Source organism: Saccopteryx bilineata, chromosome 6, assembly GCF_036850765.1.
Source record: "Saccopteryx bilineata isolate mSacBil1 chromosome 6, mSacBil1_pri_phased_curated, whole genome shotgun sequence".
Lineage (NCBI taxonomy): Eukaryota > Metazoa > Chordata > Mammalia > Chiroptera > Emballonuridae > Saccopteryx > Saccopteryx bilineata.
Window position 1 is genome coordinate 179,445,965 of NC_089495.1, and position 19,250 is coordinate 179,465,214.

Genomic DNA, 19,250 nt, shown 5'->3' on the forward strand with positions numbered 1-19,250 from the left:
CCCTGGGTCAGGAATCACTCCTTTGTCCAGCGTCCCCACACTGTATGTACTCCACCCCCTCATGAGTCACTCAGTACACGTCTTGGTTGTCAACCAGCTGTCACAGCATCACAGCACTTGTGTTGGAGTAACCCTGATTTTACTTAATATTGGCCCCAAAGTGCAAGACTAGTGATGCTGCAGTTTGAATGTACCAAAGAGAAGCTGTAAGATGCTTCCTTTAAGTGAAGGGATATGTATATGTATGTATAGGAAAAAACATAGTATTATATGGATATATTGCATTTTGTACTATCCTGGGTCTCAGGTATCCAGTGGCTCTTGGAATGTATCCCCTGTGGATGAGGGGGTCCTACTCTAATAAAGCCTGTTTGCATAGGAGCTCTGTTTTCCCTTTTATGTACATCTGCTATATTATGTGTGTGGATGGTGCATACCACCCTCTAGTACAGGCGTCCCCAAACTATGGCCCATGGGCTGCATGCGGCCGCCTGAGGCCATTTATCCACCCCCGCCGCACTTCCAGAAGGGGCACCTCTTTCATTGGTGGTCAGTGAGAGAAGCACTGTATGTGGCGGCCCTCCAACGGTCTGAGGGACAGTGAACTGGCCCCTTGTGTAAAAAGTTTGGGGAACCCTGCTCTAGTATGAGAATTCAGAAGGGTGAGTGTGTGTGTGTGTGCGCGCGCGCGTGTGTATACACAGAGAGATTTTAAAAGATCGGCTCATGTAGTTGTGGGGGCTGGAAAGTCTAGAATATATAGGACTAGCAACTCTGGCAGGAGTTGATATAGTCTTGAGTTCAAGGACCCCCTAGGTCAGGGGTCTCAAACTCGGGCCCGCGGGCCGCATGCGGCCCGCCCACCAATTTTGTGCAGCCGGCAGACTGGCCCGCAGACTAATCCATGAAGTTTGATTAGTCTGCGGGCCAGTCTGCCGGCTGCACAAAATTGGTGGGCGGGCCGCGAGTTTGAGACCCCTGCCCTAGGTGGAAAAACCCTCCTCTTTGGGTGACCTCAGGCTTTTTTCTGAAAGCTTTCAGCTGATTAGATGCAGCCCACTCATATTAAGGACAGTAATCTGTTTTACTCAGAGTCTACTGATTTAAATTTGAATCACATCTAAAAATTAACTTTACTATAATATTGAGGCTGGTGTCTGACCAAGCAACTGGGTACCATAGCCTAGCCAATAAAACATAAAATTAACTATCATCTCATAGTTATAAAACCTGGTTATAAAAACTCACCTCTGACTGGGATTTCCCCCTCCGCTGACTCACTTCACAACTCCGGAGACCACGCCCCACTGCTTGCGTTCGGGTCCAGGGCTCAGGTCTGCCTCTGGGGAATTTGACAGGGAAAGGAAAGAAAGGGGCTGTTGGGGAAATTGGAGGTCAGGTAAGGGGTGGAAGCAAGGATGACCCAGGACCTTGAAAGGTATGCTTCACCTCTGACCAGGTTGCGCAGTGATGCTCTTCATTCAGACCGTGTGTTAGCTCACTAACCAACTGGCTGTGGCATTCAGACATCCCATGTGAATATTCCCCACCCTTGTCTGTCTTCCCAGGTGGATTACGATCGAGCACAGATGGTCCTCAGCCCTCCACTGTCAGGGTCCGACACCTACCCCAGGGGCCCCGCCAAACTACCTCAAAGTCAAAGCAAAGCAGGCTACTCCTCCAGCAGCCACCAGTACCCTTCTGGGTACCACAAAGCCACCCTGTACCACCACCCCGCCCTCCAGACCAGCTCACAGTACATCTCCACAGCTTCTTACCTGAGCTCCCTCAGCATCGCCTCCAGCACCTACCCCCCGCCCAGCTGGGGCTCCTCCTCAGACCAGCAGCCCTCCAGGGTGTCCCACGAACAGTTCCGGGCTGCCCTGCAGCTGGTGGTCAGCCCGGGAGACCCCAGGGAGTACTTGGACAACTTCATCAAAATCGGGGAAGGGTCAACAGGGATTGTATGCATCGCAACTGAGAAACACACAGGGAAACAAGTTGCAGTGAAGAAAATGGACCTTCGAAAGCAGCAGAGACGAGAACTGCTTTTTAATGAGGTAGATGCGTGTTCAGGTCATCCTTTCTTGCCTCTATGACACTTATTTCCCGTTTCAGAAATAATACGTGTGCATTTTAGGACATTAGAAAACAGTGAAAATATCAATACAAGAATAACATCTCCCATAATCTTTCCTTCTGGTCTGTTTTATCCATGTGTGGCTGCTACCTTTATGAGGTACTTAATGTGTATAAGCCACTAATTCCAAAAATGGCACCAGAAGCAGCCACAAGGCAGCAGTTCCTGGAAGCTATCTCCAATAAACAGACCTTTTGATGCCTAAGTCATATTTGTCTTTACCTTCAAGACTCATCCTCTGTATTCAGCCCAAACCTCTCTCAATTTGACCCAGACACTCTCCCAGGAAGTTAAGTTGGTGTCACGTGGCCACACCCCTAGTAACTGTTTACTTAACTCACTTGGGAGACTCACCATTGGCTCACTCACCATGAGATAGTGATACTTTGACCAGGCTGACCCATCATAGAGTGTGCACAGTGCCTTCTAATGGAAATCCCTAGGGATATCATATCCCACCCCCCCTGAACAGGCAACTCAACTCCCTCTGTGGATGCCAGTCTCTCGTGGTTCTGCCCATCCTCTCTCCTGATTCTCCCCGCACCCACGGTCTGGTTGACCTGCCATTTTCTCTAAATTTAGTAACTTGATTCCCTTTATTCCCACTAGCTATTCCCAATCAATTGTATTCATAGATGTCACCCCATGAAAGAAGAAGCAAGTTTTACTGTCACCAGTCAAAAAGTGTCTTTCCGTTTGCCCAGGTTGTGATAATGCGAGATTACCACCATGACAACGTGGTCGACATGTACAACAGCTACCTTGTCAGTGATGAGCTCTGGGTAGTCATGGAATTTCTAGAAGGTGGTGCCTTGACAGACATTGTGACTCATACCAGGTAAGTTCCTTTATTATCCAAACAATTCAAGGCATTTATTATTCTCCTCCGGAGTGAGGCCTCAATGACTATTTTTATGAACTCTTCATAAATTATAAACCCTTTGAAGTCTAGGACATGACCACCCTCTTCCTCTGTACTCCTCGGGTGCCTATAATATCATATATGTATAATTTATTCATTCAATTAACATTCTCCTTGCCCTCCAGAAGTTTAATACCCTTTGATTTTAAATCAGCATGCTGTTGAGAATGAAGTTTTGGTAACAAATAGTAGAATTTTCCATTTTTACATAGATAGCTAAAACTAAGTTTCATTGCTATGTGCTGATATACCAATGGTGCCAGGGGAAAGAAGGGGCTGCTGGAAGATCAGTCACAGTTTTATGTCATAATAACAGACCTGTATAGCACAGAGAAATCCTTTGATTCTGTTTTTATTTTTCATGTGTATTTTTTTTTTGTTTTTTGATTTGTTTTAGTGAAAAGAGGGGAGGGCAGACACAGAGTCTCACATGCACACCAATCAGGATCCACCCAGCAAGCCCACAGCCCACTAGGGGGTGATGCTCTGCCCATCTGGGGCCCTTGCTCCGTTGCAACTGGAGCCATTTTTTTTTTTTTGCCTGAGGTGGAGGCCATGGAGCCATCCTCAGTGCCTAGGGCCAACTTACTCCATTGAGCCATGACTGCAGGATGGGAGGAGAAGAGAGAGATAGAGAGAGAAGCAAGAGGGGGAGGGGTGGAAAAGCAGATGGACACTTCTCCTGTGTACACTGAGTAGGAATCAAACCCAGGACCTTCACACGCCAGGCCAATGCTCTACCACTGAGCCAACTGGCCAGGGCCTGATTCTGGTTTTAAATAGTCTTTCAAGTAATAATAGTTAATTACCATTCTTACATACTTCCCTGATATGTCAGCTGTGATCATTTTATCAGATATTTAATCGATCACTTTTTATGTGCTGGACTCTGACCTATAGTCTGGGGATACTAAAGACACAGAAAGTAAAGCTGAGAAACATTCCCTACCTATGCATTATACTACCTTTGCAGAATTGGAGAGATATTTGTAAGTAGCATAGAAGAATACCTGAATGTCCCTATCAGGGAGAGTCAAGAAAGGTTTCCATTAAAAGTATTTAGCAATGTGGGAATGATTTGAAATTTTTCTCCATGAAAGAGATTGAAAATAAAGCAAAGAAAGGAAGATTAATAATGGAATAAAGTATTGTTATAGTAATAAAAAAAGATTTCCAGTTTAAGGTGATATCTGAGATGGGTTTGGAGAGGTAAAGAGGAGTTTACTAAGATGGAAAGTGGGAGGAAGAGGGCATCGCAAGCAGAGAAAAGAGTGGATAATAAGACAGTGTTTCTCAAATATTAATATGCAAATCACTCCTGGATCTTATTAAAATACAGATCCTGGTTTAATATGGAGGAGTATACCACTCTGCATTATATAAAGCTCCCAGGTGATACCAATGGACCACATTTGGAGAAGCAATGGTCTAGGCACAGACATACAAAATGTTACATTTGGGAAACTTTAAGTTTGGTCTTGCTAGTAAGCAAAATGCCAAAGAGTTAAGAGAAGATCATCATGAAGGAGAGGCATTGGATATTAGCTATTGTCACTGAAACGCCACCCAAATCATTAGTGAATCCAGGTGAACAACAATACAAGGAATGGAAGGAAACAAGAAAGCATTGGGAAACCCTGTGAAGAATCAAATATGCTACTGTTTCTCCACTAGGATGAGGCAAAGTTCCAAGCATGGCCCCTAAGCTCTCAGTCTGTGGCAGACCATCTAAAATCAAATGGGGGTCTCCCAGACTTTGTCACCAATATTTCAGCTGGTGGACTCCCATGGTGTAGCCACGGACATGCCCAGCCCCACAGTGCAGAAGATCATCTTAATTTGTAGCAAGAAATATACTAAAGAGACCTAAGAACAAGATAAATGTGGTTTACATATAAAATGATTAATAAAAATATATCTAAAAGAGAGGGTGTTTGGGTTTTGTTTTTGTGGTATTTTGCTTCAGACAGCTACACACATCTCTAGAGTTCTCCCTTTGTTAAGGTTCTTTTCAATTTCTATTTTGTAGCAAATGAAATATATTCCATCAAGAAAGTCACAGATTAGAAATACATACATTATAATGCCTGTGTTATCTCCTCTGAAACCAGAAATACCTCCTTCAGAGGGGAGCAGCCAGGAAATGTGGGAGCACGTACCCAGTGCTGACCCTGCCTTTCTCGTTCCCATGATCCATCTGTTAAAGTATCATCCATTCACACTTGGTTACTAGTGACTAACGAGGTCCAATTTCCTTCAGGACAGAAGGACCTAGAGCATAAGAAACCTCCAGTTCTCTGAGGAGGGAGAAGGGGCTAGTGAGAGGCAGGGCAAGTCTCAGAGATTCAAAGACCACTTTGCTTGAGTCTAGTCATGGAGAGCACCGTGGTTGTTCCCATTTCTAAGATGAGGAAAAAGAGACCTGGGGAAGTTAAAGGACTTGCCTGAGGTCACCTAGCAGATGCACCCGGACCCTTGGCTCTATGCAGTGCACTCTTTCTGTAGGACCCTGGAGGTTTGGCGATACCTAAGGAATTACCTTTAAGAGTCTACGGAAGTGCATTTGCATCAATGACCTAAAAGCCAGCAAATGGGGGTCTCCTGCCTTTGGCTTATATTTGGCCCCTGTCATCCTTGTGCCCAGCCTTAGGTTCTGTGAATCAGATCCCAAAGACTTCTTTTGTCTTGCCTGTAGATTTTCCTGACATGGGCTGGTTCACTAGAACCCAAGGGAGCTACCTCTTTTGATCACTTCAGAGATATTCTTAAACCTGTCCTTGCTCCTTAAATGTTACTTTCTCTCTAGAATGAATGAAGAACAGATAGCCACCGTGTGTCTGTCGGTTCTGAGAGCCCTCTCCTACCTTCACAATCAAGGAGTAATTCACAGGGACATCAAGAGTGACTCCATCCTCCTGACAAGTGACGGGCGGGTAAGATTTTCATGTTTGGCTCCTCCATGCTGTACCGTGTCACTTCGTCTGTCGTGGGTACTGTTCTCCTAAGAACAGTTACTTAGCCTGACCTGTGGTGGCGCAGTGGATAAAGCATCGACCTGGAACGCTGAGGTTGCCGGTTCGAAACCCTGGGCTTGCCTGGTCTAAGGCACATATGGGAGTTGAAGCTTCCTGCTCCTCCCCCCTTTCTCTCTCTCTTTCTCTCTCACTCTCTGTCTCCTCTCTAAAAAAATAAAAAATAAAAAAATAAAAAAATAAAAATAAAAAGAACAGAGAACAGTTACTTAGAATTCTACCTTTTGAGTCACAAGTCACCCACTGCCCTGCCCGGCAGCTTCACAGAAAGGAAACTGCCATCCCCTGTGTCATCCTGTTAGTCAGAATTATTTGACTTGAATTTGATGGATAATTTTCCACCTTGACAATGAGTGTAGGAAGGACTAGAAACTATGAAAATTTCTCTTTCTACCACCTTCTTGTTTTCTGTGTGGGAAGAGATGGCGTTTTCTCAGCTTTGTCCACCCTGTTCTTGTGACTGTGAATCACTGCAGCACATGTCAGAGTCACCACAGGAAACGGATGTCAAACTGCCGCGGACAACTTGAGGAGAATTTCCTAAGGTGTGGGCAGATGAAGGAGAAAGTCACAGGGATTAGAAAGCGCACGAGGATTAGTGTGGTACTTGAGATGGAGTGCCACTCTTACCTGAAGAGGTGAGGTGGGGAACTGGATCTTGGAAGCCGGAAATAGAGATTACTTTGTGAAGAGGGCTGCGTGGCAGGAGTCTGATATGCAGTGGACACCTGACCTCAGTGAACCTGCAGGCTGGGAACTCGGGGACTAATACCCCAACCTCACCCAGTTCCTTCCTTCCAGTCTCCTGTTGGCACTCCCCATTGGCTAAAGCAAACTGGGAGTCCTCAGTGCAGCCTCCCAGGGCTCCGTGGGGTAGAATAGATCTAGAGGAACAGACAGAAGCTATTCATTACACCAGCATATCTCCAGGCCCAGACTCGGCCTTTCTCATCGCTGCAACCTGTTCAGTGGATGCTGTTGAAAGTTATTAGCCACAGCTTCTTACAAAAGAACATCGATTCCAGTAGCCAAGAATAGAAAGAGTTGACATTTTAAGGAAGGCTTAAATGAAAGAGTTTTGCAGGATAGATATTCACTATTTAGGTCTTTTTGTCCTCCCTGAAACTCCCATGAGAGATAACAGTCCTGGGGTGAATAGCCAGCCTCCCTTTGATGACCTGGGGTTACAACCCAGCAACCTCAGCCAGGTGGAAAACATTTATGTCACCTCAGAATTTGCCCAGAAATGGTCAGAGGGCAGCCAGAGGAAAATGCCCAAGTCCTTTGGCTTTTATTCTTTTGTTTTACAAAGATTGTCAATTTTATTGCAAAAAATTCACATATACATACATGCATATGTATATATACACAATACACACACGCATATAAACGGTGTGGCAAAAGTAGGTTTACAGCTGTGCGTATGCAAAACAGTTTATTCTTATATTATTTATCAACTATTGTGCTGTTTTCCATACAAATAACTGTAGACCTATTTTTGCCCAACCCTGTGTATGTGTATGTGTCGATAAAATTTGGAAATTGGGATTACATTTAATGGACAGTTTTAAAACCTGCTTTTTGCATTGCTGTAACTAAAAAAAAAAAAAAAAAATTAAGAGTGTGTCTAGCAGTCAGTTTTTGCTACATAATGAACTATACTCTACAGTGAGTGGCCTAAAACAACAGCTATATATTTGCTCATAATTCTGAGACAGCACCTGTACTGACCTCAGCTGGGACAGCTCACGTGCTTCATGTGTCATCTGCTCAGCTCTGTTATATTTGTGGTCACTTTGCAATTGATGGCCTCACGCATTCACCTGGTGCTTGGCGGGCGCTTGGCCAGGGCAGTGGCGGTCACAGCCACGTGCCTCTCGTCTCCCAGCGGACTAGGCCAGGCTTACTCACCTGCTGCCTAGGGCGAGGCTCCCAGGGGCAGCAAGCAAGGCAAGCGCCAATGCACACACACTCTGAACCCTCCACTTACGTACATCATGTTTGCTGATGTCCTTTGGCCAGAGTACGTCACATGGTCAAGCCTAGATGTAAGGGTTGGAAAAATAGACTGCACCTCTTGGTGGGAGAGGTGCAGTCATACTGCAACGGGATGTAGATGCAGGCAGGCGAAGAACATGTTGCCTTTTTTGCACAATCTCCTACAGAACAGGAGAGCTATAGGGAAAGGGCAGGGACCCTTCCCTGGCCTGACTCAGGAAACACCGACGTGAGGCCCCATGACCTCAGAACAGTATTTGCGAAGCATCGAAACTAGTCCACGATGCTCTAGGGATGGGTGCTTGCAAAAAGAGCAATGCGGGGCCCTGTCAAGCCAGGCTTTCTCCCCTTGTTCCCGGAGACATCAGCTTGCTTGTTGCCAGTACATGTCAGGTGTCAAAGTCAGGCGTGAAACTATGTAATAATTCATTGTTTAAGTGGTTTTCTTAAAGCTATCCCTTCCCCACAATGCATCAAAGGTTATTAAGTCACTCAGCAACATTCTCAAGGACAGAACCTAGGTGTCAGACGCCACCTGCTTTTTCACGTACCCAACGCAAAGCTCACAGGAACCGGCACATTGTTCGTGCCTGTAGTCTGACTGGTTTGTTCAGTCACCTGTACAATAAATATTAGCTGAAAGTCAGCTGTGTGCCGTGGATGGTTCTAGGTCCTAAGAAGGAACAAAGCAAAATTACTTTGTCATTAAGCTTATGGAGATGTAATAATAAACAAATAGGTAAATAGGCAAATAAAATCACCACCAGACAGGGGCTGATAAATGCTCAGGTTGCTGTAATTAATTCATTTAAGCAGGGTAAAGGGGTGGAGAATAATGGGGCAGAGGGGACCCTTCTGAAGTGGTGACATTAGAGACGTGACAGGTGGGGCGGGTGGCTCTTAGCAGTGAGACTGCTCCAGAAAGAGGGACAAGCATGTTGAGAGGATCCTGGGCTCTTTCAGATGTGCCATTCTCATTTCAGAACAATGCACCATAGTGACTTCAGTGGGTTTCTTCAGTTTCTGTAAAGAAAGGAAACCTATTTTTTTTTTAAGTAGGAGTGTGGCTATTCTAAGAAAAGGCTGACAGTACAGTTTACGCTATTCCGTTGGAACACGGAGTTTTATAGAGAAGACATTTTCTTTCATTTATTGTCATTATAACAAATCACGCCAACACCGAAGGTCTTAAATCAAAAGTCATTTTAGCACTCTTATGGGGCTCTGATAACTGGCTCTGGGGTTAGATGATGCATCTAGGAATCTTCTGGAGTCACGTGACAGGTGGTTAGTGCTGGCTGATAGCAGACGCTCAGCCAGAGATGCCAACCAGAACACCTACCATATGGCCTCTCTGTGTGGCCTGCCTCACAGTGTGGAGGCGGGATTCCAAGAGAGAGCATCCCGAGAAAGCAAGGTGGAGGTACCTGGCATATTTATGACCTGGCCTCCACGTCACAGAGCGTCACTTCCACTGTCGTCATAGCTCCTCCAGATTCAGAGGGAGGGGACACAAAACCTTCCTCAGTGACAGGAGTTCATGGACTGGGCGATATTGTTGGAATTTGGGGAAAATATTGTCTGTCACACAAGGTGTCCTGGGTTCTTTTCCTGTTGGGAGATGTTCACGGTCATTAGCCCTCAGAGAAAAGCAAATTAAAACTAGAAGATACCACCACACCTTTTATCAAAATGGCTAAAAGGAAGAATAATGACACCACTTACACATCTATGGCCGGTGGGAATGTAAAGTGGGACAGCCACTCTGAAAATCTGTTAGGCATCTTCTTTCAAAACTAAAAACGGACTTCCCATGTGACATATACTTCAGAGAAATGGAAACTCATTTCAGCACATTGACTTGCACACAATTGTTTACAGCCCTTTTATTCATAATAACCCAGACCTGGAAACTCTTCAAATGTTCTTAAAAGGGTGAGTGATTAGACAGACTGTGATATATCTATACTATGGAATACCACTCAGCAAAAACAAACAAACAAAAGCAAAACAGAAACACACAAAAAGTGGATACTAAATGAACTTCAGTGAAATTATGTTGAATGAAAAAAAAAAGCCAATCTAAAAGAGACACACTCCATAATTACATTTATGTAACATTCGTGAGATAATACAATGATAGAAGTATACAGCAAATTAGCAGTTGCCAGGGATTAGGTACTAGAGGGATTAGGGATTAGCAGTGTGTGGCTATGCAGGGGTAGCACAAGGGAGTCTCATGCTAAGGATACAGCTGGGTTCTTGATTTTGGACATGGTTATGCAAGGCTACACTGTAATAAAATTGCAAAGTATATACACACATACATACACAACATGCACAAATGAGTTCAGGTACAATTGATGAACCCTGAATAGGCTCTACGGACTATACTACCAACATCAATTTCCTGGTGTTGATATTGAAATACAGTTGGATAAGATGTTAACATTAGGGAGGGTTGGATGCACATTTCTTTGCAACCTCCTTATTATTTCAAAATAAAAATAAGTTTTGTTCAGACTTGAAAGGATAAATCCTTCTGGCCTCTTCAGTGACTAGAAGGGAGATTATTTGCTACCAACTGAAAGCAAATTGTTCCCTATTTGTCCATGGCAGAAATAATGTCTAGTGAGTCACTAACTTGTCTTAAACAAGGGGAATATGGTGTTTGGGGCTAGAAGGGGGAAATAAGTGGCGTGTCACAGAGTGGTTGCGTGAACTACATGAATTCATTCGTGTAAAACCAGCAGAAGTAACCAGGGATAGGGGAGATGCTCAGAGAGGCGATCCCAGCCCCATCTTTATGGTGAAGGGTTGAGTAATGTCATCCACAATCTGTCCTCAGCCTGGGGCTTGCATTTGAGAAGTGCTATTCAGGGGCCACTAAAGAGTGAATGATTAACTTTATCAAATTCATTGGCTGGAATAAAATTCAAACCTATTAAGCCCAGTGCATCTATTAAAAAAGGATGCAGGCCCTGGCCGGTTGGCTCAGTGGTAGAGCGTCAGCCTAGCGTGCGGAGGACCCGGGTTCGATTCCCGGCCAGGGCACATAGGAGAAGCACCCATTTGCTTCTCCACCCCTCCGCCGCGCTTTCCTCTCTGTCTCTCTCTTCCCCTCCCGCAGCCAAGGCTCCATTGGAGCAAAGATGGCCCGGGTGCTGGGCATGGCTCTGTGGCCTCTGCCTCAGGCGCTAGAGTGGCTCTGGTCGCAATATGGCGACGCCCAGGATGGGCAGAGCATCGCCCCCTGGGGGGCAGAGCACCGCCCCTGGTGGGCGTGCCCGGTGGATCCCGGTCGGGCGCATGCGGGAGTCTGTCTGACTGTCTCTCCCTGTTTCCAGCTTCAGAAAAAAGAAAAAAAATAAATAAATAAATAAAAAATAAAAAATAAAAAAAAAAAAAAGGATGCACACAAGTGGTCTTTATGTTTGTTTGTTTTTACTATTAATTGATTCCCACAATTTAAAAATTGAGAGATTTCACATGAAATTTACATTTCTGTCTTCCCTGTAAAAATATCAACATATCTGATAACACTGTGCCTGAATTCAGACATAGCAGTCGTGGAGCTGGTATGTCAGGGTGAGTGGCCTGAGACCAGACGCTGCTGGTCCCCCACCTATAACTTCCCTTGTCAGTGCTCACTAGCTCCACCTCCAAATGCCACCACCTGCATCTCTTTATCTGGGGACTTTCTCTGGCCACCATCATCTGCTTTTCTAGTACAAAGCAGGCTAGAAATTCCATGGAGTTAACATGTACACCCCCCACTCTCACCCTTGGATGGAATAGAAGTCCCCCAGCTTTCTCAGAAGGATTAAGCTAGTTCACACTGTGGTAAGTTGCTTGGTAATTAACCTGAGACTGACTGTCTCGCCTTCTGTGTTGCTCTTCCTTCCCCATTTCCCTACTAGTATTCCCTGTGTCTGCCCAGCACTGAATCCTTGTTTCAGCTGTGCTTCCAGGGAGCCCAGACTAACAGCGTCCAGAGTCAATGCAGTGTGTCTGTGACTCTCTCCCACAGGGTCTGTAGTGAGGGGGAAGAAAAGGTAAGGGGCACAGGCTGGCAACCAGGGCTTTATGACTGTCCCTGCCCTCTTCACTGTGCCCTGACAATCAGCAGGAAGTCAGTGTCTCCTGACCAAGGGTATGTCCCCACATGGACCATTTAATTCACTGATATTATTTGCCTGGCTCACTTAGGCATTTGAGTTTTGTTCTAACTCAAATAACTAGAATTTTATTAGTCAAAGACTTGAAGGTTATCTCCCAACTGCTCTTCTTCAATAAACAGAGACTTGGGCATGTTAAATAGCTTCCTTTTTTTTTTTTTTACAGAAAATTATATTATTACTGGTATTCCTTATTTATGTAGATACGGGTTACTGTCTAGTTTCCTTCCATTCTGAAAAGCTCACTGAATATTTTTTGTAGGGCTAGCTGTGTAGCGACAAATTAAATTCATTCTTTTACAATAGTCTCTGAGATACACCGAGTCTCTGTCTGTCCTCCCTTCCTTGCTGCTGCACAGAGGTTCCTTTTGCTAATGCAGAAAGCACAGCATGAGAAGTCAGGACACTGAGGTATGAGCCTGCTCGAATACTGTTGTACGGTCTCAGGCAAGTCTCCATCGCTCTCTGCACACCGTAAGATGTCAGAGGGACTGGCTGAGGTCTCCACGCTGCTCCAGCTTCGCCAGGGTGACGCCCTCTCTCTCCTCTAGGGTATGCCAGCTGGAGAAGTGGGCTGTGAGCTGGGGGCATCATCATCAGTCGGGTCCCTCCTATTACCTCCCTCAGTTCCTTTATCCCAGGGTCATTGCTCTTCTTCTTCTTTTTTTTTTGCTGTGGGGAGGGTACATTTTTTTAAATTTTTATTTAGAAAATTAAATTTAACAGGGTGACATTGATCAATAAGAGTACATAGGTTTCAGGTAAACATTTGTATAACATTTGAACTGTTGATTATGTTGTATACCCATCACCCAAAGTCAAATCATTCTGTCACTGTATATACTGCTCACAAAAATTAGGGATATTTCAGAATAAATATGAAGCTATGAAATATCCCCTAATTTCTGTGAGCAGTATATTTGTCCCTCTTTAATCCCCTCCCCCCCAACCCCCAGCCCCATTCTGTTTCACACCTGTAGCTACCTTGTAGCTATCTTTTGCTCTGCCTTCCATGTTTTTGTGGTGACTCTGATTCCTAGCCAGGACACGTTGAGATGGATAGGATCTCAGGGTTAAATAGCAGCTTTGTCTGAGCTCTAAGCTCTACTCCTCATCCAGTCCCCATGGAACAAGCTCTATCTCCTCCTTTCAGGGGGTGAGCAATGTGCTAGTGACAGTTCTCTTAGCCCAACTGTACTAGTGGCACAAAGGCGGTTTCCCAAGCCAACACATTGTACAATTCTATCAGAGATGAGGCTCAGCTCAGAGTCTGTGTGATTAGCTTTTAAGATCTGCCCACAGTCCCTTATTACTTGAGTTCTCATTATCTACTTGCAGATTTATTTCGACAAATGTTGCATGCAATTATGCTCTTTCCGAAAATTGTCTCTTTTATATACTTGGATGAGTTAAAAAAATTATGCAGAAGCACTTCTACTCCTCCAACAGAACAGGCTGAGCGGCCACGTGTTGAGTTTCAACTTCTCATCTTCCATTTTGCCAGGGAGACAATTATTAGTCTGGCAGGTTTGGGGTCTTTTCTTTATGCCCAGAAAGAGAAAGCCACACTAGAGGTATTGACATTAAAAACTGCTAATACCAAAATGCAAATACATTCACTTCCTTGATCATGCAGGTCTCTTAAATTTACCAGCAAACAATATATTGGCAAAATGGTTCCTCTTCTGCCATCTGTGTAGCAGAGTTATAAATCTACTCCTACTCGAGGTTGGGAAGGCACTGCTCACTCATGCACACACACAATTATCTTTTCACTGATTTTTAAAACTAACCTAGACTTCTTCCCAAAGCTCTATGGACTAGATGTTTTTTTCAAAACTTAAAAAACTCAATCTATTAGATTTAGTCTGCTTAAATAATTTAAACATTGCTTATCAGAATTCACCCACATTATTATTATAAGGTTTAACTGATACCTTTAAACACTCAGTCTCTCCGATGTGGCCACTACCTCCTCCCTGTCCGTACTTAGCACTCCCCTGTTTCTCAAGGTGGAGTCCGAGGGAATAAGGGACAAATCATAGTTATGGGACCTCAGGGTGAAGGAGGTCAGATTATCTTTTGATCAAGACTATCTTTTGATCCTCTCTGGTCCCTGCCTTGACAAACCTGGCCTATTCTCTTGGACTGGTGGCCACCGAGGATTAACAGGTCCCATTAGCTGTGGTTTTGCAGGAGGATGCCTCTGCTGTTCCATACAATTCCAGGCTCTTGCCACAAGTCTTAAAGCCATCCTGGGGGCTGCCTCCTCCTGTCAACTGCAGGCTTACCCTGGACACTTCCACATTCCCTCCCTGAGATTTGATGGAGCTTCTGCACGCCATGCAAGTTCCTTTCCTTTGTGTGGGGATAGATGCTATCCAGGTATTTGATTCTCCAAACACTTGTCCTCAGTAAGTCAATGATGTTTCCTGGAAGCTGGTAACATTACCTCAGGTCACATCTGTCTACTCTGTTGTGCCATCTCTTCATGGAGATCATATTGGACATAGCTAAGGTTGGTCTTCAACTGGTGATCATTAGTATTTCTATACTCATTGTTAAAATATTGCAGTATTTTTATGTTTGTTGGTTAATGTCCACTGTTTCAAGTGATTAGAGTATCTGACACTCCTTTGTCTCATTAAAGATGATAATGCCCCCAAGATAACTTCAGGATACCATTTAATGTTATGTCTAGATTCTGACTGGTCTAGATGAAAATGACTATTAAATATTTTGAATACTGCCACTGACGAGAGATGCATGCATGTGGCTCCTCTTCTCCCTTCTTTGTGTGGGGATTTATGCTACTTAGACATAGCTGAAGCCCACCATCATCTGCTTGGGGTGGTGGGAAGTGTTGAATAATAAATAGTTGAAGCCTGACCATCAAATCACTGCTCTTTGTCCTCTTTTCCAAATAACCACAGGATAAAAGGTATGAACTGGAGGGTTTCTCACTTTTATGAATTGTAGATTCTTTTAAAAATAGGGCACCAAGGATTATGGACCCAGTGCCAGGGCTTTCTTTTTTACACCACATGGAAGTGTGGGTTTGATGCTTGATGTGCTAAAGCGATTGAGAAAATCATCTCTCCAATAAACCCACTTTCTCTAGGTTTATCTGGAGCAATATAATTTCCTTCCACCCCAAACCACAACACTTACATGGGTCTGATTAGAAAGAAGATTATGAACAAGGAAATGGAAGAAGAAAAAACACATTAATAATTTCCAAAATATTTGCTCTTTCATCTGAGATTTAACTTTGATTCTAGAAACAGCTGTCTTCAATAAGGCAGTGATGCTTTCAGAAATAGCACCAATGTGTCTATTATCTGACCTGCTATCACATATCTGTGTCAATATTAAAAAAATCTATCTAGGAGCATGTATTTTTTGAATATCTACTGGTTTATCAGTTCATAAGGAACACAGTAAAGCCTTACAAGTAAAAGACAGAGCTGTTGCCCCTGAGGAATATCATTTCTATCTAGAAGGACAAAAGCAGCATCAAAAATACAGTTCAAGATTGATTAAGTGCTGAATTCTCTCAAATTTGGAGAGGGGAGAGATCAATATGGGCTCCTGAGAAAAATTCTGGGGGAAGTAAAAAGGTATTCTTTAGGCTTTCCTTTCCCACTAAGATTAGGAAAGGGCAAAGATGTTTCTTCTCGCCAATCCTTTTCAACATCATACTAGAAGTACTAACTAATTCAATAAGATAAGAAAAATAAATAAAATGTATATAGTTTGGGAAGAAATAACTGTCTTTGTTCACAGACAACATGATGTTCTATGTAGAAAATCCAAAAGAATCGCCTGACTAGGTGGTGGAGCAGTGGATAAAACATCGGACTGGGATGCAGAGGACCCAGGTTCAAGACTCCAAAATCATCAGTTTGAGCACAGGCTTATCTGGCTTGAGCAAGGGGTCACTTGATCTGTTGTAGCCCCCTGGTCAAGGCACATATGAGAAAGCAACCAATGAACAACTAAGATGCTGCAATGAAGAACTCATACTTTTTTTTTGTGGCAGAAAAAGAGAGAGTCAGAGAGAGGGACAGATAGGGAAAGAAAGACAGGAAGGGAGAGAGATGAGAAACATTAATTCCTCGTTGCAGCTTCTTAGTTGTTCATTGATGGATTTCTCATATGTGCCTTGACCAGGGGACTACAGCAGACCGAGTGACCCTATGCTCGAGCCAGTGACCTTGGGCTCAAGCTGGTGAGCCTTGCTCAAGCTGGCGACCTCAGGGTCTCAAACCTAGGTCCTCTGCATCCCAGCCCGGTGCTCTATCCTCTGCACCACCGCCTGGTCAGGCAAGAACTGATGCTTCTTATCTCTCTTTCTTCCTGTCTGTCCCTATCTGTCCCTCTCTCTGTCTCTCCCTGTCTCTGTCACACACAAAAAGAAAATCCAAAAGACTCAATCTACAAGAAGAACTCCTAGAACTAATAAGCAATTATATCAAGGTTGCAGGATATATAATTAATATACAGAAGTCAACCACTCTCCTATATACAAGCATGCACAAATGGAATTTGAAAGTAAAAACAAAATGCTATTTATAGTAGCACCCCTCCCAAAATTTAAATACTTAAATATAAATTTAACAAAATTTGTACTAGATCTATATAAGCAAAAGTCCAATTAATGAGATCAAAGAACTAAATAAATGGAGAGATATTCCATGTTCATGGATAGAAAAACTCAATATTGTCAAGATGTCAGTTTTTTCCAACTTAATCTATAGATTCAATGTAATCTCAGTCATAATCCCAACAAGTTACTTTGTGAATATTTACAAACTAATTATAAAGTTTATACAGAGAGGCAAAAGATCAATACAATACTTAGCCAACAAGTATTGAAGAAGAACAAAGTTCCAAGACTGATGCTACCTGACTTTAGTGAAATACCCCAATGTCAGCTTTTTAGAAAATGTGGTATTGATAAAATGATAAATAGACTAATTGAACAGAATAGAGAACCCAAAATGTACCCACATAAATATAGTCAACTGATCTTTGACAAAAGATTAAAGACAATATAATGGAACAAAGATGATCTTTTCAACAAATGGTGCTCAAACAACTGGATATCCACATGCAAAAATTACTGTTAAATCTAGATACAGAAATTATACCAGTCACAAAAATTAACTCCATGTTGAACATATACTATGTGGAAGTATAGGTGCAGAATGAAGGAGAGAAGTCTACATTAAGCATGGGAAACCGAGGAATATTCAGCAAGAGTATGTAAAAAGAGAAGAGGTGAGAGTTTGGACCTGATCCCTAGGTAGCCCAAGTATTTAAGGTCTAGAGAGCAAAAGTAGAACCAGAAAAAAATTGCTGGAAAAAGTTCAGAGAGGGTATGAAGAGATCAAGAGAGAATTTGTGCCTGTAAGACTGCAACTTTGATCTATGGAAATTTGAACTTCAGACAGTTATTCTGAACCATTGCCAGCCAATACCCAAACCATTTCTGTCTTTGAGTGTATTCTAACATCAGTAACAACCCTAAGTGGCAGTCCTTTTCCATGAGGCCATCCGAAGTTCATAACAAACCATCATATACAGGAATTATGCCTCCCTGAAATAAATGGAATCCCTGTCATCTGGAATATAGGGTATTTAATGGTGCAGTATATTCTTAAGAGTATTCTTAAAAGCTCAGTGCAAGAGTTTTTGGCTTTTCTTTTCTTTTATGACATCTTAGATAAATAACATACATATATATTAGCTCATTAGGGCAACCACCTCATACCTATAGTAACCAAATGCTAACACCCAGTTTTGATGCCAATATTTCCATTTGCACTGATGTTCACATTGGCAACTTCAATTGTCCTGTCATGAACAAAAGAGGAAAACAAAATGAAAAAGAGTTCATATTAAAAGCATCCTATCTAAATGAGGTCTTATAATTAGTCACATACAGAAATAAGATTGGTAATTTGACTCTCTCATGGTACTTAGAAATCTAAATGTATTCAGTGCAAGAGACCTTAACTGCAGCAGTTTGTGCAAAACTCTCTTTGAGGATAGTCATTTACTTATACTTCATCTGTTACCTTAAAGGTATGGGTTTGAATTTTAATGAATTTGTTGTTTGCAGTATACCAATATTTAATTTGTAAGTTTTTTAAAATTTCATTATTTTATAAAAGCAGGAGTTAAAATTTGCCTGGTGGAGTCAGGAGAGTTCTTCTATCAAAATGGCTCATGCTTTCTCAATTAAAGGGTTTGACAGCCCCTCCACCGATATTTCCAAGGCCTGTTAATGAGATTGTTGTGTTTTGAATTTGCAAGTCTCTATATATTCCTGTATCTCCAAACCAGTATTTTTAAATTGTTCGTTTGTTGCCTTCCTTTCCTTTGCAGATAAAGTTATCTGACTTTGGTTTCTGTGCTCAAGTTTCCAAAGAGGTACCGAAGAGGAAATCATTGGTTGGAACTCCCTACTGGATGGCACCCGAGGTGATTTCTAGGCTACCTTATGGGACAGAGGTAAGGGGATGACAGCCACCATTTGAGAGAGGTGGGGCCAGGACAGGCTCAGACATAGAGTTGTTCTGAAATAATGATCACAGGAGATGAGGTGATGACCTTTGACTCCGCATTTGACCCCCATTCACTGACTTGTCACAGAGGAGATTGTGGCAGAAGGGAGAATGGCCAGCACAGAGGATATCGCCATGACACTGATTTAGGGGAGTTGATTGCGATTCTACTGTGGACACTAGGGGAGATGGATTCAAACTCTGATGCCACCCTCAGTGGCAGGCATCCACAGAGCAAGGTGATGTGATTCGGGGAGTAGCCAGAGACACATACAAGTGAACAGGTGTGATGATTCAAAGGACAGAGGGTCAGACAAAGCTCCACAACAGAGAGGTAATCCTTGAATAAGATATAATATTTTGCCATAGAAAAACTTATATGTGAAAATATGACACAACTTCTGTTTC

At 43.2% G+C, this 19,250-nt stretch overlaps 1 protein-coding gene across 2 annotated transcripts in view; it reads left to right on the plus strand.

Moving 5' to 3' along the window:
* PAK5 (p21 (RAC1) activated kinase 5) overlaps positions 1-19,250 on the plus strand; it is a 277,050-nt gene that overhangs the window by 249,406 nt on the left and 8,394 nt on the right. For both annotated transcript variants that reach the window (XM_066236921.1, XM_066236922.1), the window contains exons 5-8: positions 1,569-2,060; positions 2,845-2,978; positions 5,869-5,995; positions 18,664-18,789. In XM_066236921.1, coding sequence (XP_066093018.1) covers positions 1,569-2,060; positions 2,845-2,978; positions 5,869-5,995; positions 18,664-18,789 — 879 coding nt within the window. The remainder of the gene's footprint in view (positions 1-1,568; positions 2,061-2,844; positions 2,979-5,868; positions 5,996-18,663; positions 18,790-19,250) is intronic.